The sequence below is a fragment of the Lynx rufus genome, unplaced genomic scaffold, assembly GCF_022079265.1.
Source record: "Lynx rufus isolate CCGP_SWC_20201006 ecotype Redwood Valley unplaced genomic scaffold, mLynRuf1.p SCAF_23, whole genome shotgun sequence".
NCBI lineage: Eukaryota > Metazoa > Chordata > Mammalia > Carnivora > Felidae > Lynx > Lynx rufus.
Window position 1 is genome coordinate 15,489,359 of NW_025814838.1, and position 21,383 is coordinate 15,510,741.

General features: G+C 53.4%; 1 protein-coding gene across 1 annotated transcript; it reads left to right on the plus strand.

The window, feature by feature from the left end:
- Nucleotides 1-11,340: 11,340 nt before the first annotated feature.
- Nucleotides 11,341-17,553, plus strand: LITAF (lipopolysaccharide induced TNF factor). Its single transcript, XM_047087495.1, has 3 exons — nt 11,341-11,565; nt 14,491-14,647; nt 17,389-17,553. The coding sequence occupies exons 1-3, from the start codon at nt 11,346-11,348 to the stop codon at nt 17,495-17,497; spliced, it is 486 nt and encodes a 161-aa protein (XP_046943451.1). The 5' UTR covers nt 11,341-11,345; the 3' UTR covers nt 17,498-17,553.
- The last annotated feature ends 3,830 nt before the right edge of the window (nt 17,554-21,383 follow it).

A 21,383-nucleotide genomic window follows, 5' to 3' on the forward strand; every position in this document is an offset into this window, starting at 1 on the left:
ACTGTCCTGGTCCTCTGTAGAAAGTCTGGGTTTTCTGATGTTTTCTCCTGATGAGCCTGGGTCAAGGGTCTGGGGGAGGAAGACCACAGAACTGACGGGCACTTGTCACCCCATCCTGCCAGCAGGCGCGTGATGTCCACAGGACTTCTCGCCGATACTTAGGCTTGACTGTCTGTCTCTGCGCCATTTTAACTGCGTCTCCTGGAGCGAGATGAGCATCTTTTCGTGTGTGAATACCCCCAGGGGGGTTGTCCAGGGTGGGTGGGCCAGGATCAGCTTGAAGGGTATGGGGTTAAGGAGTGGGTGTAGACCCAAGTCCCTGGGGATCTTCTGGGGGACGGCTGGTGGGGAAAGAGCAGCCCCTGAAGGAGACAGAGGTGCAGGCCTCGGCCAGATGAGGAAAGCCCTCCAGCCTGGGAAGAGGAGGACAGGAAGTGGGAAGCGGGCTTAGTGGGGTTGTGGCTGAGGGAGGAGTGAGGCCGGGGCAGGGGGGTGGAGAGGAGGCGGGGGCTGTACCCGGGCACTTAGAAGAGAAGCAGGGGGACGGAGGGTCCGAGCACCCAGGCAAAGGGAAGAGAGGTGTTCGTTTTGACATGTTGATAAGGAAAGATTTGAGGGGAGAGCAGAGTCCCCGGGGAGATGGCCGGGCATGCAGACGCCAGGGTGGCCACACTCAGAGGGTTAAATGAAGTTGAGCCAGAGAAGGCCTCCTTCGGAACTGAGGGCAGGTGGACCTACGCCTGGGAGTTCGGATGGGAGGTTCAAGGAGTCAGGTCAGCCGGGGGAGGGGAGTGGTCAGAGGTGCAGGGCGCCCCCACTGTGGCAAGGAGGGGAGCCCCTCGAGAATCCACAGGTGGGGAATCTGGGCCGCCCAGCTGGGAGGTGGGTGTATTCATTTCCTATGGCTGCTGCAACAAAGTACCCTAAGCTGGGGCGGGGGGCGGGGAGGGGGGTGCTGAAAGAACACAAATCCATTATCTGCCAGCTCTGGAGATCAGAAGTCCAAAATGGATGTCACTGGGTTAAAATCAAGGTGTAGCGTTCCCTCTGGAGGCTCTAGGGGACACTCCGTGCTTGCCTTTCCCAGCTTCCAGAGACACCTGCGTTTCTTGGCTCGTGGCCCCTTGCACCTGTTCCAAAGCCAGTGGGGGAGCAGCCCCTGTCTCCTCAGGCCCTCCTGCCTCCCTCTTCTGGGAGCCTTGTCTATGCTTGAATCTTCCTGCCTTCTGGCGGTGACACGTCTGTGTCACTGTGGGCAAGCGACCCCTCCCTGTCCCTTAGTCCGCTTCCCTGTACGTCATTAGAATGAGCGCTTGTATTGTAACGGTCATGCCCAGTGCTCTGAGCACATCCGCATGCACCCCTCTGAGGGCTGGGTACTGTCAGCCCATTTTCCAGATGAGGACACCGAGGCACGGAGCGGTGAAGCAACTCACCCGAGTTCACCAAGCCTAGAAGGGGCAGAGTTGGGGGTTTGAGCCACGGGAGCTTAGTTCCAGAGTTTTCGGCTCTTACACATCCCACCTGGCTTTAAATTCCATCATCTGGATTTTCTTTTGGGCTTTTACGTTCCCCTCTCCATGCCGCACGCACCTGCTTACGTCATTCCGAGTCAGCAAGCCGGGCCGCAGTCTGTGCCGTTCCTAGTGACCCGCGGGAGATGGCTGGTGCCTCCCCACTCTTGTGAATGACCTGGGGGGTACGTGCAGGCGTTTCCGGAAACCGTGTGATGGTATCTTGGGCGCGAGGCCCACTGCACCGTCTCTGAGCTCGGTGGTCGCGGCCTCAGATTCTCCACCAGGTCAGTTCCTGGTTGGAGTCTGCGGTGAAGCCTGTTATGTCCTGTACTCTTGTGCCAAGAGACCTCTGACGTCGGGCATCGTCTCTCTGTCCTCCTCCCCTGCTTCTGGACCTGCCTGTTGGTCCTCTCAGCAGAAAGGGATGGGGTGGGAAGGGCAAATGACCCGAGACTCCTTCAGCCCCTCATCTGCCAAGAGTGCCCATCCCTTCGGTCCTCCCTGGTCATAAACGAGCCCCGAGGAGGGAGGTGCCAGCCAAGGTGTGACTTGTCCTGTCCCCACGCGTCCCCTTTCCTGTCCCCTTTCCTGTGCCCACGCGTCAGCACTAGTTGCTGACATTTATGGTCTCTTGGGGGTACAGGATGGAGCCTCCGAGTTTTCTTGACACCATGAAAAAAAGAGAGATGGTCATTTCTGGAGAGTCGATGAGTCATCATCCGCTTACCCCGTAGTGAGCATGGAGTGACAGGTGTTTCTGAGTGGGGGGTGGTGGCAGTGCGGAGCCTGCTCACGAGTCCTCCAGATGTCGGACGGGTGCTACAGTCACAGGACGAACCCCTCCCTCTCTTCGGTAACCCCAGCCAGAACCAGGAGTGGGCGTTGGCACAAACCAGGGGCACCTTCGCAGAGCAGGTCAGCCCTGACCTTCATCAGTGGCATCAGCTTCCATCACGAAATAGAAATGAGCCCGTCTTGACGTTCAGAGACCGTGGCTTCTTTTTTTTCCTCTCTGATTCAATCTTGTTCGTGTCTGCCCGCCTCCACACTTCCTTTGCCACCCACGTCTCGACTCGATCTCCTGCCTTGACGTCCCCGGGGTGCCCCGTTGAGAAACACCACCCTCCCCAGGAATCCCGGAGGAAATGAAGGGTTTCAGACCCAGTCAAATGATGCCAATTCTGGGGCGTGTTTGGTGCCACTTTGGCCAAAGCCTCATGTTAACCTTGAGCTGAACCAGGAGACCATCTGTTACCGAGGCTTGTCATTAGATAAGCATCTTCCTGCAAAAAACGTCCTCAGCTTCCGGGTGGAGGTGTTAGGGTAAGACCCTCAATGATGTCTGCTTCCAAATGTTGATGCCGGGATGGGATCTTATTTTCCCTTTTTCCTGGATGGGTCTTATTTTCTCTCCCCATTTGTTGTTGAAGTGTCAGGATGACCACCAGCTTGTCCTGTGCTCCCCGTGTGAGCACCAGAATCCCGTATCCAGAGGAACCCCTCCATCTCAGGCGCACTGGGGTGGAGGGTCGCCCCGCAGAGCACCCGTGACCTTGTGAGCCTAGTTCTAGATGCTAGGGATGCAGATTTGAAGGCATTTCAGTGCTTGCCCTTACAAGGCGCACAGACTGATGAGGAAGAGAGACCAGTAAAGAGAAGTGCTCTGTGACAAATAGAGCAGAGTGCTTCTGTGTCCCCCATTGTTCTGGGTGCTTTTCACAAGTGGATTCATTCAGGGGCACCTGGGTGGCTCGGTCAGTTGAGCGTCCGACTTCGGCTCAGATGTTGATATCATAGGTCATGAGTTCGAGCCCCACGTCCGGCTCTGTGCTGACCGCTCAGAACCGGGAGCCTGCTTCGGATTCTGTGTCTCCCCGCCTCTCGCTGCCCCTCCCCCACTCATTCTCTCGTCTCTCCCGGTCTCAAAAATAAATAAACATTAAAAAAAAATTTTTTTTTTTTAAGTGGATTCATTTAATCTTCCCAAGAGCCTTAAGAAACTACCAGTGTCCCCATTTTACGGATGGGATCAATGAGGCACTAAAGTCTTGCCCTGAGGCATGCCATTTGGCCAGAGGCAGTCCGGCTATAGACCCTGCACCCTTGATTTCCGCACTGTGTAGGTTTAATTCTCCCCTCGGAAGGCCAGAGATCGCTTCTTGGGGGAAGTGATGCACAGCTGGGATGTGACAGATGGGAGGAATTTGCAGCTCATCGGGAAGGAAGGAAACCGAGGGCAGTGGAAAGAGCATGCCCAGGGCATGTCTGGGGATATCTAAGCGAGGCTGCAGACGCATAAAAATGTGCAGGGGCGCCTGGGTGGCTCAGTCGGTTGAGTGTCTGACTTTGGCTCAGGTCATGATCTCCCAGTTCATGAGTTCAAGCCCCGCATGGGGCTCTGTGCTGACAGCGTGGAGCCTGCCTCAGATCCTCTGTACCCCCGCCTCTGCCCTTCCCCCCACCCATTAACAGTCACCCCTGTTTCCTCCCAGCACCCTCCTTCCAGCTCCTGGCCTGCCCTGACTTTCTGGGTCCGGATATACCTGTTCTGGGCGTTTCATGTCAATGGACTCCTACCCTACGTGGTCTTTGCGCCTGGCTTTCCCCCCCACCCCGCGGCATCGCGTTGTCGAGATTCACCCGGCGATCTCTTGGGGCCAGCTTTGCGGTGGGAAGGCCCGTCTGCCGGTCGTCTCCAGACTTCCCGGGGTCAGCCCTTACCCTTGGACTTGAGGATGCCGCTCGGACCGCGGCCGGGCTCCGCTCCGCCAACACCGAACGCGCGGCTCTGCGGGAACAGAGCGAGGAGGACCTGAAGGCCCGAAGTAGCTCCCACCAGGGTGTTCCAGAGAGTTCTGAGTCCCGTCAGGCCGAACGTTTTAGGAGCAGGAGGTCTCTCTGGGTTTGTTCCCGTGTCCCGAGGCTTCAGGACCGGTTCATTATCAGCTCAGGATGTGAGGATCGCTGGGCTCGGCGGGCCTGGCTTCTCTCCAGGATGCTGAGGGCCTTTTCCTTCTCTTTCAACAGAGCAGGTATTAAAGAACCGAGGCCGAGCTGCTCTGAGACTCCGCGGGGAAGGGGCCTTTGCCTTTCCCCGAGCGGGTGTGGAGGCAGCTGGCCGACCCGGCCCGGCCCCGTGAGGTCCCGAACATATGAAGCTGCAGAACAACACTGTATCTTGGGGAGGTTCTGACCTCTTCCCATCACAAGGAGGAAGAGCTTCTGGAGATCTGCCTTTGGCTGATATTAAGGTCCTGAACCCCGCCCCCCATCCTTATTAAAGAAGCAGATCGCTTTGCATGGCAAAGTCGCCAGTGACAAAATGAGTTGGAATCCATAATAGGCAGGCCTTTTGTCGCCTCGTCCTGAGTGTGTGGTGCGAGCGCCTGCAGAAAATGCATCTTTTTACACGTGTGAGGGAGGCAGAGCGTTCAAATAATGTCGCCCCCCTGTTTTTCTTTTCACGTGTCATTTGGGGGTCAGGTGTGCAAAACAGGGCTGCTGATTGTGTCTGTGTCTCCCTGGGAGGTGTTGGGTGAGGTCAGAGGCATTCCAGGGTCTAGGGGCGTCTGGGGGGGTTCAGTCGGTTGAGCGTCCGACTTCAGATCAGGTCATGATCTGGTGTGTGAGTTCGAGCCCCACATCAGGCTCTGTGCCTGCAGCTCAGAGCCTGGAGCCTGCTTCGGATTCTGTGTCTCCCTCTCTCTCTACCCGTCTTCCGCGATTGCTGTGTGTGTCTCTCTCTCTGTCAAAAATAAACAATAATAATAATAATAATAATAATAATAAAGAAGTCCTCCGCGGTCTGATGGGTGCAGGTTCAAACCATAGTCCGATGCACTCTGTGTGACTTTGGACAAGCAGCTTCGCCTCTGTGGGCCCCAGTTTATTTCGTGTGTGAGTTGGGATGACAACAACAGTAATTCCTGAGTCAGCGGGACCACGTGGGGTGACGAGTAAGGGTGTGAATTACGGAGGCGGCTGCAGTACCGAGAGCCCCTTATAGTTCCCGTTACAGTTCATCGTAATGCGGTGCTGGGTGAATGCGAATTCACATCTTAGTGTGAACCTGGGGTGGGGGGGGTGGGGAGTAGGTGACAGACAGCAGGTTTTGCTCAGACCAGGACCTCTGGGTTCAGAGATTCCCAAATAGGGTTCAAACAGCCTGGTTATCTGGTACCCTTAGCATCATTCACTTGCTGGCTGGGGAAGAATTCCTGCAGGTTCAAGTCTCCAGTGCCGGAGGGAGTGGGCGCCAGCCAGTCCAATCCTGGTTGGCCCCTTTAGGCAGAGGGGAGGGCTCCCTGGGCTGATCACTTTCCCTCTGCCCACCTCCCTTGGTTGTGACTCACCAGATGAAACCATGAGAGGCTGGGCATAATACGGACCTAAGGGACCCCAGGACTCAATCGGTAAAAGGTTAAAATTCGTTCAGACAGTTGCATTCATGACAGCAAGGAGAGGGGAAACACATTTTGGGACTACTGAATGAATAAATGTCAGTGGTTTGGAAAACTCATTGGCCCCCAAATACCTCATTGCCCACCTCTCTCTCCCTTTCTCAGTGGGGACTTAGGGGAGTGAAAATTGGTTTGGGGGGTGGGGGAGAGGTTAAAAAAAAAAGTCTTAGGTAGTACGGTGCTGTGTGGCCCTCCAAAACTCAACCCTATCCAACGAAATCTTATTTCTTAGTATTTAATTTCTCTTGTTAGGTAGAAATTAAATTATATTTAAATTCATTAATTAAATTTAAATGTAATTTAATTTTTTCCTTGGGGGTGAGGAGGGGGTTAGGCAGCTATAATGAAAACAAGATTGAGAAATCATGTTCTAAACCAGGGTTTGATGAATGAGCTACTCCCGGACTCATTCCTGTAAGCCCAGGAATAAGTATCCGTTATATACCCCTCCCTGCCCATTTAAGAGAGAATCTCTCATTGAGGAAATCCGTTGAGACTGCGAACAAGGGGAATTTTCAGCTAGGGACCCCAAAATTCCAAGTGGCACATTTACAGGTGATAAAGTGGGGGCTGGGATGGTGCAGCCAGTCACGGGCCAATTTCTAGGTTCAAGTCCAGGTCTTTTTGTGTTCGAAATGCCTCTGTGTGCATCAGACACGCGTCCTTTTCCTTTTCTGTGACCCATGGCCACACTGGGCTGCGTGACATCGGGCCCCAGTGCAGTATGGAAACCCAGGGCCCCGCTTCCCAAAGTCTTCAGAATTTCAAGTTGGGGACAGCAGAGGATCGGGCTGAGCGCGGGTCCCCCCCCCCCCCGGTGTTGGGCCCCCCCCCCGGGGCTGCCACACTCCGGTGACATTTTCTGGTGACACTTTCCGGGTCTGAACAATGGGTTTGGAACGCCTTTGTGGATTTAAAGTCGCTGATGACGGAGCCCTTCTGAGGTGGGGAAAACAGAGCTCCCCAGCCCCGAGCGTTTCCTGGATGCGTGGAAGGTGATGGAAGGTGGTGGAAGGTGGTGGAAGGTGGTGGAAGGTGGTGGAAGGTGGATGGAGAACTGCCTTCAACGTGTCCTTTTCAATGGGCGGTCAAGAAAAGCCACTCTCAGGGGCCTAATCACAAAGTTAAACAAGTGGGGAGCGAGGGAGGAGACCCCCTCGTCTTTTCCTTTATTCCCTCCCCCGCCCAGGCTCCCGGTAACGATGGCAACCTGGGATCCGCAGCCGCCTCCCTGGCCTCCCTGGCCGCCAAAGGGATTCTCAAGGCTGTGCTCTTATGTGGCAGCACTGTGGCTTTGCTCTTCTGTGAAACTCAGAGATGCCTTCCTGTGGGTCCCAGAGGGAGGAGTGCCGGAGTCAGATATGACTGTGGTAGCACCTCAGCACGTAGGGGGCCTTACTTACCTGGAGGGACGGGAGGGACGAAGGGTTCTCTGGTGACCGTGCAGTGCGTATGTGTGTGTGTGGTCTGTCTGTGTATCTGTCTTGTAGGTCTGTGTGTGTGTGTGTGTGTGTGTGTACGTGTGTGTTGGAGTGAGAGAAGGCTGGCTGCCTTTTCAGAGTTTCACGTTGTGGGGTGAGGACCAGGAGGCGGAGGCCGGTTGAGCAGAGCTTTCTGGAGGGGCGGCTAGGCGGGCCTGCTGCCCCCACCCCCACCCCTGGGGGGGGGAAACCAAATTACAAAGAAACGGGGGAATGTGGGGAGAAAAAGAAAAAGAAATAGGACTGAAGTGGCATTTCCTGGCCTGGGGCCTGGGGCCTGGGGAGGGGAGGCCCTGGAATTTATTTAGAAAGCCTTCAAACCAGCTGGCTATGTTTTTGGATGTTTTTTTTTTTCCCCCACTATTCTAGCCTGTTCTTGTCCGTTTTCACGATTATAAGTGTTTATCGTGTGGCTGTTTGACACAAAGTCAGTGTTCCCAAGAGACACTGTCCCGAAGTTCAGAAACTAGGATGTGGCCACCAGACCCACGATGCCTGGACAATTAAGCCGCCCAGCCTTGATTTCCAGAAGCGTTTTCTAGAAGCGCAGGCCCTTCTTCCTTCCTTCAGGGGAAAGAAGGCCCCCCCAACACCCCCACGTTCACCCTTGACCACACAGTTTCTGGCTGCCTTTTGTCACTTTGGGAGGAAGGGGCAGTGGTTTTGAAGCGGAGGGATTTGGGCTTCCGAGTAGAGTCATTGTTTCCCGGCCGTTTGACCCAAACCTTTTCTGCACAATTTAGGGCCCCCCAGGGCCCCCCCAGACCATAGTTTTCCCTCCCAGAGCAGCTCCCTTGCAGCCGGAGTGCTCGGTGCTATTTTAGGCTCTCTGTACAACCTGTGTTTTCGGCTCTTGTGGTTTTCTTCTATGACTCAGTTTTTAGAATAAACTGTGGAGGCAGCTCGGGGTCTGCCTTTGCTGAGACGCGAAGGGACAGCGAGTCCTTGACCTTCAGCGAGGTCGGGAATTTCTCCAGAGCGCGCCCCCAGCCTCAGTCCCCTGGAGCCCATGCCGGGCCTGCAGCAGCCGCCGGCTGATCCTGGGGCTCATGTTTGTGTTCTGTCTCCCTTCTTCCTTCTGCTTTTCTGTTTCCCTGTGTCAGAGGAAACGGACAACATACCGTGACCACTTTTCACAAGGTTCCCATTTTTAAACCCTGGACCTGTTTTCACAGATGCCCCTGCCTTCCTGACTGGCTCTCCCCCCCACCCCCCCCCACCAATAGACTTGAATGTAGCCGCCACCCACCATCCCCTCCACCCACGTGTAGGAGCCTTCCACAGTTTGTTTCTTGCTTCTGTTACTCACCAGCTTCAGCTACACTTCCTAGGGTTGGACCACTCCTCTATAACCTTCCATGGCTCCCCGTGTTCCATAGTCCTGCCGTCCTGGAGAAGCAGAAAGTGAGCCACATAGATAGTTGAAAAGTTTTCGGCTGTTACCTCTAAAAAAGTGCAAAGACACAGGTGAAATGACTTGCAAGGACACATTTTACTTAACTCCACCTAGCTAAAATATTGTTATTTCAACATAACTGTCCGTTTGAAAACTTAGGAATGAAATATTTCACGTCAGTGTGTTAAGATTTTTTGAAATCCGGGGTGTGTTTTATGTTGACATCATATCCTAAGTTGGATGCTAATATTTTGTCAAAAATGTTTGATCTAGATTCGGAGCTCCTTAAATTTGCTGTAGATAAAGTCGATTCACATAGCCGAGGGGTCCTTCGGAAAGGTGGAAGAGCTTCCATAAGTTTTCCAATAATTGCATTGCGTATTAGATGTTTTTTTTTTTTAAGTTTATTTACTTATTTTGAGACAGACAGCATGTGTGGGAGGGACAGAGAGAGAGAGAGAGAGAGAGAAGGAGAGAGAGAGAGAGAGAGAGAGAGAGAGAGAGAGAGAGAGAGGGAGGGAGAGAGAGGAGAGAGAGAACCCCAAGCAGTTTCCACACTGTCACTGCAAGGAGCTCGAACCCATGAAACCATGAGATCATGACCTGAGCCGAAATCAAGAGCTGGACGCCTAACCGACTGAGCCACCCAGGTGCTCCTGCCTATTAGATTCTAAATTTAAATCGCTTAAACTTGAAATGCAATTTAAAAATTCAGCTCCCAGGTCACACCAGCCACATTCTGAGAGTCCAGCAGCTGGGGGGGGGGGTGGTGCGTGGGGAGCTGCTGGGTGGCCATATTGGACAACCCAGATGGAGAACATTTCCATTCTTCCAGAGGGTTCCATCGGGCAGACATCTACAGTTAAGCCCCGACACCTCCATAGGACTTTCAAATTTTCAACAATCTGGCCCCAACCTGTCTAGCTTTATTCACTGACTTTGTTTTACACGGATTCACTTTCCCTTGCCTCTCTCTCTGCTTTGGAACCCCCTCCCCTGTCTTCCCCCCAGAGAAATGTCCTCTTTTGGTCGCAGCTCAAAGGCTGAGCTTCCTCGAAGGAGTCTCCCCTTCTCCCCGCGGCAGAGTTAATTGCTGCTTCTGCTTCCCACGGGTTCTAGAAGACAAGGCAGAGTGCAGGGGATCTCGTGCACACCGCCCTCCAGCCCATTTCCCCATTTCTCCTGAGACAGGTTTCAATGGATCTTCTAAGGCTGCCTTAGCCCTGCCCCTTTAGAAAAACAGAGCCACACAAAGGGCGGCACTGTGTCCTTCTCCAGCTGCCCTGGGGCCGCTGAGCACGGGGCTTCAGACAGGAATGCACTCTGGGTACAGGCCACGTAATTCTAGGCGGGCATCAGCTCTGCGAGGTGGCGGCGGGGGTGGGGGCACCCTTTCTTTGCCCTCACAAAAGGAAATATGTGCCTGGCTTCTCTGATTACTCCTTTCTCAAAATGGGAGCCATGTGTGTGTGTGTGTGTGTGTGTGTGTGTGTGTGTGTGTGTGTGTGTGTGTGTTTACTTTTTAAAACCCGTAACAGGGCCCCTGCGTGGCTCAGTCGGTTAGGCGTTCCACTCTTGATTTCAGCTCAGGTCATGATCTCACTCACGGTTTTGTGAGTTCGAGCCCCGTGTGGGGCTCTGCATGCTGCCCGCACACCGAACCTGCTTGGGATTCTTTCTCTCTCCCTTTCACTCTCTCTCTCTCTGTCCCTCCCCTGCTCTCTCTCGCTCCCTCTGTCTCCCTCAAATAAACTGAAAAAGAGAAACCTGTAACTTACCAACAGACAAGCGCACACACCTTAATCGTATCGCTTGGATTTTCACATAGTGTTCATCCCACGTGATCACCCCCCAGAATGAAGAACAAGACCAGCCCCTTAGAAGACTCCCCCCACCCGGCCCACCCCTTCCAGCCTCCACCCCCCCTCACCCCTGCAGGATTCACGGCTTTCCTGACTTCTGGCCCCTGTGACTCCTCTCGCCTGCTTCTGAACTGTATTAAAATCGTATCACACGGCGTGCATTTCTGGCTTCCTTCACGCAGACACTCCATTGGTGATAGGTTGTGGTTGAGTTTGAACGCCTGGGTCTTTTCTGGCTCCTGAAACCCCATCCGTAAAGACCACAGTGGGTAAAAAAAGAAGGCGCTAGATGTGAAAGGCGGGCCACCGCTGGGCAGGAGTTTGAAGGGTGAAGAAAAAAGCTTCGGCTCCATTTGGGGGTGATGTGTGCTTGGAGTTTTCTAGGTGCTAATGATTTGGCGTGGTGATTTTTTCCCCTTGTAGCCTTATTTGGGGAATCCCTCGTTCAGGTGATAGTTCTCGGGTCGTGGAGGGACGTTAATTAACTCCCTTTCTGGCTTTTGGACGCGGCTGGACACAAGCCATTTGTAGGGATTGGAAGATTCGGGTGGAAGGGGGTGGGGGAGAGAGAGAGGGAGAGGTGTCACTCACATTTCTGATCTGGTGTCTTGTGTTTTGCTTTAGATAACATGTCTGTTCCGGGATCCTATCAGACGGCCGCGGGGCCTTCCTCAGTGCCGTCCGCACCCCCGTCCTATGAAGAGACAGTGGCGGTTAACAGTTACTTCCCCGTGCCTCCTGCACCTGTGCCAGGGCCGACCACGGGGCTGGTGACGGGCCCAGACGGGAAGGGCATGAACCCCCCCGCGTACTACACCCAGCCAGTGCCCGTCCCCAACGCCAACGCAAGTACGTGCCGCCTCCCGCGCCCCCTCCCCTCTCCTCGGCCCTCCGCCCTGGCTTTGGGGACTCTGCAGGAAATCAGGGCAGCCACCGGAGTCCCTCGGCCTGAGTCTAAGTGAAGTGCTGGCCAGTCCGCCTCTACCCCGTCCTGGAATTTTCCATCTAGTCCTCTGGGTTCCACATCTGTGGGGCTCCTGTCGTTTCCCTGATAAAGTACCGTTTATGAACTTTCCCACGTCCGCCACAAACCAGTCCTTTGGCGCTGACCGCAGAGGCACACGGCAATCCCAGGGAAGGTGGGGGGGGGGGTTGCTTGTAAGGGTCCCCTCCCTGCCCGCTGAGGCTCAAACCTCTGCCCCGAGGCCGGGGCTGGAGTAGGAGAGGGAGCAGAAAGCCAGGAGTTAGGAACTGGTGAGCCGACCCTGTCCCAGCCCGCTCGCCTGGCTTCCCGGCCTTCCAGCAATTTCTTCATGGCCTTGCCCTCTGGGCCTTCCTGCTGCCCAGGTGTGCCCAGGCACACAGCTGATTCAGTATCGCAAGCCACTCGGGAGGAGATCAGTTCAGAGAAAGGGCTGTGAGTCAGACTGCCTGGGCTCACCCGATGGCCTCGGGCCTCAGTTTCCCCACCTGTAAAACTGGGCTCATCAAGTGCCTACATCAGTGGTTGTTAAGATAAAAATAAAATTCTGTGAGTAATCATTTGATAAAAGGGAGCCAGTGTTGACGTGCTCGAGCAACTTTGACCCCTTCAGCTGGAAGAGAGCGAGGTGACTTTAGACAGTTTCACATCACGCTCCGATCAATAATTCATTCTTGCACCAAGTTAAAAAAAAAGATTTTTAACACAGCTCACATGTGAGCGTTAGCAGATGCTTACATACTCCTTTTCTGGAAGGAGAGGCTTTCTGGGACTTCCGAGGAGTATTAGGTTCTGTGAGCTTGGACGACAGTTAATTTCCCCTCCTGCCTGGATTACAGAAATGGCGTTCCAGCTGGAACAGAAGGTAGTCACTTTGAGAGGAACACGAGCTTCCACAGCTTTGCCAAAAACCAAAACCATTTTGAGTGCTAAGGCCTTCACGATTTATGTCACTCGAGGCTCACCTCTGGTGACTGTGAACGCCTGTACGTGTTCTTTACATAGTTTTCTCGTTTTAGCACGAGTTTACGTACTTGGGCCACGGGCACCTCGATTCCCTGGACTTGCCCCAGAGTCTGGGCCGGCGTTCCCAGCCCAGCGATGAGGCGGGAAGCTCCTGCCTTATCGCTGGCCGTTGGACTTCGTCAGGAGCCCCGTGTGAAAAGACGAAACTATTTATCGAGGGTTCACCACGCCCGCGACACGGCGTGGGGTTCCTTCCCCCCTTCCCCCCTGCCCCCCCTTATCTCGCATAACCCTGGCAACAACTGTTACTTCATGTTTTCAGATAAAAGCGTTGCTGAGATACGATTCCCGTACCGTAAAGCTCACTCTTTTTAAAGTGTACGGAACTCAGGGGTTTCAGTAAAGTCGCAGACTTGTGCGATCCTCAGCGCTAATTCCAGAACATTTCCAGAAAGAAAGCCCGTACCCGTGAGCCGTCCCTCCCCGTCCCCCAGCCCCTGGCAACCACTAATCCGTGGGTGAAGAAAATTGAGGCGAAACCCCAGCGTATCACTGTTTCTGGAATCAACCATCCGCAGACCACCTTCGTAGAGCTACTTAGGGAGCTTAAAGAGCCTTTTGGGGACCCTGCCCCAGTCTTGCTGAATCAGCCTGTGTTGGGCAAGGTGGGAAGTGCCGGGGGGTGGGCAGCAAGCTTGCTACATGTTTCCAAGTTTGAAAGCTCGGTCGGGGCTGAGCCGCAAACGGCTGCAGGAACTTCTCCCCACCCCTCCTGTGTGGGGGTGAGGGGGGTTGAGAGCCCGTCACAGGATGATGCTGGAAAGACGCCACGTGTTGTAAAACACACGTAACGTACAATTCGTCATCGTAAAGGCTTCTCAGCGTGAGGTCGAGCGGCGTTAAGCACGTTCACGTTCTCAACACGGCATCACCGCCGTCCCTTTCTAGAACTTTGAAACCTCACAAAACTTGAAACCCTAAACTTGCCGAACAGCAGCTTCGCGTGCCCTTCCCCCACCCCTGTCCCAGCCCCCGGCGTCCATGGCCTTCCACCGTGAAGTGGATGGTTCTAGGTGCCTCGTCCACGAGAAATCACGCGGTATTTGTCCCGTGCCTGGTTGATTTCACTCCGTGTGATGGCCTTAAAGTTCATCCGTGTTCTAGCGCGGGTCAGAATGTCCATTTTTTCCTGTTTTTTTTTTTTTTTTTAATTTTTCATTTATTTATTTTTTTTTTTTTTTTAATTTTTTTTTCAACGTTTTTATTTATTTTTGGGACAGAGAGAGACAGAGCATGAACGGGGGAGGGGCAGAGAGAGAGGGAGACACAGAATTGGAAACAGGCTCCAGGCTCCGAGCCATCAGCCCAGAGCCTGACGCGGGGCTCGAACTCACGGACTGCGAGATCGTGACCTGGCTGAAGTCGGACGCTTAACCGACTGCGCCACCCAGGCGCCCCAATTTTTCATTTATTTTTGAGAGAGAGAGAGAGAGAGAGACAGGGTGAGTTGGGGAGGGGCAGAGAGAGAGAGAGAATCCCAAGCAGCAGCACAGAGCCTGACACGGGGCTCGCACTCACAAAACCGTGAGATCATGACCTGAACCTTCAACCAAGAGTCGGCCGCCTGACGGACTGCGCCACCCAGGCGCCCCAGGATGTCGCTCGAAGGCCGAGTGAGGCTCTCCTGTCTGGAGAGATCCCTTCGTGCTTATCCACTTGCTCACTGGGGACGCTCGGGTGGCTCCGGTGTCCAAGCCCCTGCCCCCACCCCCCGGTTGTCCCGGTGGCCCCCCGCGTTCACCGGTCGCCTGTTCCTGTTCCCTCAGTTGCTGTGCAGACCGTCTACGTGCAGCAGCCAGTGTCCTTTTTCGACCGTCCGGTCCAGATGTGCTGTCCTTCGTGCAACAAGATGATCGTGACCCAGCTGTCCTATAACGCCGGTGCCCTCACCTGGCTCTCCTGCGGGAGCTTGTGCCTGCTGGGGTAAGTCCGGCGTGCTCGGCCCCCAGGCTCTCCCCCGGGGGTCCACCGCAGGAGGGTCAGCGGCACCCCTGCCCTCCGCACCCCGTCCCCCGACAGAAGTCGTCCCCAGTGGGGGACCACCGCTCTCCAGCACATCACAGCTGGAAACTGCTGTCCCATCTGCCACGTCTGGCTCGCCTGCTCACATCCCTCCTGGGCAGACACAGCAGCCCCCTGCGTCTGGGCGGGGTGATACCCTTAGACATTTCTTTTTCTTTTCTTTTTCTTGTTTTAACGTTTATTTATTTTGAGAGAGACCGAGACAGAGCGGGAGGGGTAGGGGAGGGGCAGAGAGAGGGAGACACAGAATCCAAAGCAGGCTGTCAGCACAGAGCCCGACGCGGGGCTTGAACTCGCAAACCGCGAGATCACGACCTGGGCCCAAGTCGGACGCTTAACCGACTGACTGCGCCGCCCAGGCGCCCCCAGAAAGGGAACTTCTGATGAGTGTCAGACTCTGCTGGTCTTAGCTTTCAGATTGGGGCAGCTCTTCTGTCCCTCCCTCCTTTTCTGATTACATGCAGGGTTGTAGGGTTGTGGGGTCAAGTCCTGCCTCAGTACTGTGTGCCTGTGGGCGAGTGACTTCACCTCTCTGCTCCGTTTCCCTCTTCTGAAAACTGGAGGTGATAACGCTCCCTGCCCCTGCCCCCAGGGGTTGCTGGGGATAGAATAAGTGAATGTGTGCATCCCGCAGCTTGGAGCTGTGTCTGTATGCGTAAGACCCTGGCGAGGGTGGTGAGGGTTAGCTCCAAGGCACTGGCTGACCCTATTTGAACTTGGGTAACCTTAGATCATAGGGGGAATTTTTTTTCGTAAGATTATTTCCTCACCAGGCGGTATCCTGTTTCTGCTTTGTGTAAGCCAGTGTCTTCCTGTAAATTGTTGATTTTTTTTTTTATTGAATGATAATTGACAGACATTATTAGATCAGTTTCAGGCCTACAAGATAGTGATTCAGTGTTTTCATATATTATGAAATGATCACCACGGTAGGTCTAGTTCCCGACCATCTGTCACCGACCAAAGTGATTACAATAATGTCGATGACGCTCCCTGTCCTGTGCATTGTGAAATGCCGATTTTCAACTACATTTGGGCAAACATTGCCTGTGGGGGTGTTTTCTGTTACCAACCAGCTCTCCAACCCCAGCTGTGATTCAATTCAGTTCTGACACTTGAGTACCTGCAGTTTAGCACAGACCCCACAGCTTAAGGACCCAGTCCCATAGACTGCGCCCCAGTAGAGATGCGAGTCACAAATCTCGGGCCATCCATCCTTCTGACCCCGACCAGCTATAAATGGGGTGTCCCACTATCCCGTTAGATTTGATAATTTGCTAGAACTCACAGAACTATTTGCTGTTGGCTCACAGAACTCAGGAAGGCACTGTACTTAACATTTACCAGTTTGTCATGAAGGGTACATACAAATGAACAGCAGGTTCGTGAAGAGATACCTACAGTGAGGTCCAGAAGGGTCCCGGGCGCAGGAGCCGCTGTCCCCGTGGAGTTGGGGTGCACCACTCCCCTGGCCCATGGATGTGTTCAATCCGGAAGCTCTCCAAATAGATTGTTCAAGGGTTTTTACAGCCCCAGCCCCTACCTATCCCGTCCTGAGTTCTAACCTAGGAAGCCCCACAGCCCCATCCTGAGGCAGGAACCCTGCCCTGGTCGCCTTGTTAGCAGAAAAGCAGGTGTGACTGAAAGGGGATTGTTTTGCATGACAGAAGGCACTCCGGTCACTCCGGAAATTCCTAGAGTTTTGGAGCTCCTTGCCAGGAACTGGGGACAAAGACCAACTGTAGTTCTTATTATCCCACAGGCTATCTGAAGGTCCTGCCTGTGTGCACTGATAACAGATGACGTAGGTTAAGAGCTGTTCTTTGGGGGATTCTGATTGGTTGCAGCCTCTCCATATGGAAGAGTGATCAGTCTAGACAGGGGTCAGCAAACTTTAGCCTTGGGGCCGAATCCAGCCCGTTTTAAGTTCTAGTGGGACAAACACCCCCCCCCCCATTTGTTTACAGATTGTATCTATGGCTGTTTGCAGGCCATGATGGCAGGACGGCCCAAAATATGTGCTGTCGGGCCCTTTACAAAACAAGTTTGCTGGCCCCAGTCTGAGACTTTGAAAGATGCCCAGATGAGCCAGGATTTGAAGATACACCCAGGACAGTCTGTCCGAGATAGCAGCCTTGGCGTTGGGTGGTGTATTAGTGCCCTGGGGCCGCCATTGCCAACACCCACAAACCCGTTGGCTTAAAACAATAAAAACGTGTCCTCTCTCAATTTTGGCGGCCGGAGGTTCAACATCAAGTGTCGTGCTCCCTCTGAGGACTCTCAGGGCAGAATCCTTCCTTGTCCGGTGGCCCAGGTGGCCCTCGGCTCCTGGCCGCACGACGTCGGTCTCTGCCTGCGTCTTCACCCTGTCCCTCCCCGCGTCTCTGTGTCCCTCTCCTCTGTCTTCTTGAAAGGACGTCGGTCATTGAGTTTAGGGAGCCCACCTCGATAATCCGGGATGATCCCATCTTGAGATCATCAATGACACCTGCGAAGGCCCTTGTTCCGAGGAAGGTGACAGCCGTAGGTTCTGGGGGGGTTAGGACGTCGACGGATCCACCACCACCCCCCCCCCCCCGTCCCGAACCGAAACCCTGACGGAGGATGGCATGCTCCGCGTGTGGCTCTTTGTGTTCTTCCAGGTGCGTGGCAGGCTGCTGCTTCATTCCCTTCTGCGTGGACGCCCTACAGGACGTGGACCACTACTGCCCCAACTGCAAAGCTCTCCTGGGGACCTACAAGCGCTTGTAGGACTCGGCCAGACCCGGAGGGAGCCGCGCGCCGCAGGAAGTGCTCTCCGACTCGTACCCAGTCCCGCCCCTGGTGGGGGTTCCACCTTGCCGGCCTCGTCTCCCCAGGGGCTTCACCTTCGTCTCCCCAGGGGCTTCACCTTCGTGTCTTCTTTTGGGGGCAAAAAAATACATCGCCAACGCAACCCACCTCCAGAACCCCAGACGTTGCTGCTTGGCGTCGTGCACAGGACACGCAAAGACGTTCACCTTGAGTGCTGGTTCAAGGGCCTCCCGCCTACCGTGACCCCAGGTCACCCCGTCCAACTGTGACCGTTGCCCCGTCCAAGTATCTTCTGGTGATTGGCCAGTGGCCAGCTGCCTCGGGGCCCTTTTCTTGCCTCGGGGGCCTTTCCGGGGGACAGTCTCAAACCGAGAAGCCACACGTTGCCTTATTTTTTGAGACCGTTCTGGCCCAGATACCGAATACGGCTGACCCAGCCTTTTGAGTGCTTGCCTTCAGGCTCATCTGTGTCCCCCCCCCCCCCCACCGCCCCCCTTGTGGCGACAAAAAATCTTGCCTTATAAACTAAGGGCTTGGCTCTCAGAGTCTGTAACGTCGGGCTTTTCATTAGCACACCGATTCACTTTAATTTCTTCATTCCTTCTTAAGTGCAAGGAGGACCTACTCACACCCGCCAGACACACATCCGTGAGGTCAGAAATGCATGCTGAAAACGTAGGGCCAGATCCACCCGTGGATCCGGTTTCCCTCAGCTGCTTTCCATGAAGGGCTTTTTTTTTTATTCTTGGAGAGGAATTGTTTGTATTAACCGCTCTTATGACCCCCTTTTGGTCTTAAACACCTCGGGACCTCATTTTGAAAGGAGGGATTTATAGAACCATTTTTCTTAACCGCATGACTGTCACCACGTTCCCATTTGCCAGTGCACTTTCTCTCTCTCTTTTTTTGTTTTTGGTCCTTAACGGAAAAAGTAATGGATAATTTCATCCACTGCTTCTCCTTGGGTTTAGCGTGGTTCTTAAAAACCTCCATAATGGCGCTCTTAAAGAGGGACCCCATTTGGGTTCCCAGTGGTTAGAAAGGCCAAGGAAGAGCGGTTTCAGCACATTCCGGTACCACGGTGCTGGAGAGCTTGGGGACCTGACTGTTGCAAGGGAATCTAAATTCTGATTTTATTTTTCAGAGATACAGTTTGTTGTAGGACGTCGGAAGACATGATTTCTGGGACTCAATCGGCAAACCAGAGTTCTCGGTTGGCTGTTGTGTCATCTTCGAAATCAAGATAAAGCTGGGGTCCGGCTTTCAAGAGTCCCCGTTTTGATACTGAATATGCACAGGGCGTGCATGTGAATGATATGTAGAAATCAAGCCTAGGGCTTGAACAAAAATCTGTATATTGGCTGAAAATCCTAGCTGTAACCATTGATTCAGCTTATACATTGGATGTTCTGAAAGCAATTATTTTTGCAACGATTTATGGATACTACATAGTACTTTGGTGTTATCTGCTTTTACAAAATAAAGTCTTTGGTTTACCCGGTGAACTATTTGTCCATTCTTAACGGTGTAAAGAAAGGTCTCGTGTTGCGTTTCCAGCCGTTGCCACAAAGAACCTTTATTTATTTGGTCCCTAACGGTAGAAAAATCCTTCATGATAAACAAACGTCAGGCTTGCTGAATATCCCTCCACTTCAGGACGACCAGGGCGGAGCGGGGCGCATTGGCAGTGAGTCAGAATTGAATGTTAGGCTGTTGGAACTCACTAGGCATCGTCTCTGGCAGGAAACCATAGCTTTCAGGTTTTAATGAAATGCACAGAAGAGAGCTGTCCTCATTCATTCTCCAAACAACACATGCTTTGTTCATTGATCAGGGTGGTTGTGAGTTGCGAGAAAAGAGGGGCATTGTAACTCGCCAGGAATATGAATGTCCTTCCCCCCTTGTCCTACCTGGTCACAGAGCCTCGTTTCGGAAGGCACGGGAAAATGACGGCATCTCAGCGTGGCTTACGTTGTCGTTTAAACCCTAACCTAAACGGTCCTGAAAAATCGCCACCGACCTCCTCTCGATGGATCGCATGGTCCCATTGGGCAAGATGGGGGCCGGGCGGATGGTGGTACAGAACTGGTCTCAAGCTGGGATTAATTACATATGCAGGGTCCACAAGACAAGAGCCCTGTTTCAGGGACCAGAAGACGTACACTCTGTGGAACTGAAACTGACATCAGATGCCTCGAGTAGGAAGCATTCATGGGTCACTCCTTTGTGTTGGTCCGAGCGCGGGCGCACTCATACATGTTTACAAATTACAAGGCTCTTTTGTGTGGCCAGTGTTTGTCGGGGACGTTGGGAGTTGAGTGTGTCGCCAACGCCGAACCACATCCAATGAACGAAAGAGCTTTATGTCTACTAGGACCTCAAGAATTTTACCGATTTCAGACGCCAAGCGGCTGTCTGTCTCGTATACCGTTCGTCCATCTGGGAGAGGTGGCCTAACACATCAGTGTTGGTTGGCGTCTTGTAAACAAAAAAGTGTTCAGAGATGGCACCTATGTAAGCCAGCTGGAAGCCCATGACTTTTCCTGGCTGACCGCAGCACCACCCACAAAAATGTTTTCCCTGGGATAACTGGTTTCCCAATTTCTACTGTGAGAGCACCTCTCCGGAGCACCTAACGATTCGTAAATGTGGCTTCATACACTCATGCGCAGTTTGGCCTCGGTTTTCTCCCTGGCGGCAGCCTCTTTCGTGTTCAGGTTGTTAAAATCCTCCCGACTGTCTGGGCTCGAGGATCTCTGTTAGGAGTAAATGTCGACGTTGGAATTTTACTTGCAAAGTTCTGATTTGCATTTGGGATCCTATTAAAGTTATCTCCTGCATTTATGACTCAACTGTTCTCCAAAGAGTCGTCTGTTTTTTATAGGTGCAGGAGAGGATTGTAACTAGATCCAGCAAGGTGATGAAAGAGAAACCAGTTTGTGTGTGTGTGTGTGTGTGTGTGTGTGTGTCCAGCCTAAGAATTTTAAAGAAACAAGATTCTGAGGGTCAGATTTACACACACACACACACACACACACACACACACAGAGAAAACCACAGCTCACAGCTAAGTGTATCGCCTAGTGCATTTAACTAACTTTGGGGACTATTCTCTGCGGTATTAGGAAAATGTTCACGCGTTTACTTTATTTCCCTTTTAAATAAGCTACTTGAGATCAGTTTTAGGTTCACGGCCAAACGGAGCGGAGAGGACAGAGCTCTCTCATACACCCCTGCCCTCACGCACAGCCTCTCCTCCTTCCCCCGCCCCCCCCCCGCAGGGGCTATTTTTGTTAGAACTGACGAACTTAGGGGTTTGGACACGTGTAATGATAGGTATCCACCGTGATAGCATCACACTGAGTAGTTTGCTCTGCCCTAAAAATCCTCCGTGTTGTCTGTTCTTCCCTCCCTCCCCGTTAACCCCTGGCAACCACTAATCCTTCTACCGTCTCCGCAGTTTTGGCTTTTCCAGAATGTCTCAGAGGGGGAGCCGTCCAGCGTGGAGTCTTTTCAGATTGGCTTCCCCCACTTAGCATGACGCATTTAAGGTTCCTCCGCATCTCCCGTAGCTTGAGAGCTCATTGGCTTTGAGTGCTGAGTGGTATTCCATTGTGCGGATGTACTACGCAGCCAAGGAGATCCAAACAAGCCTCTTAGGGCGCCGCGGCGTCTCCCAGGTGAGGCACCTTTTCCCAGATAGGCCGTATCGGCGTAGGGGTCTTGGATCCGGGGCCTTGTGCAGCTCGGGTACCAAGCACAGCCCAGCCTGGGAAGAGGGAGCAGTGGGCCCAGCACAGCCCTGCCAACATTTCTTGGCGGCGACTGTTTTTTAAGCTAAAAT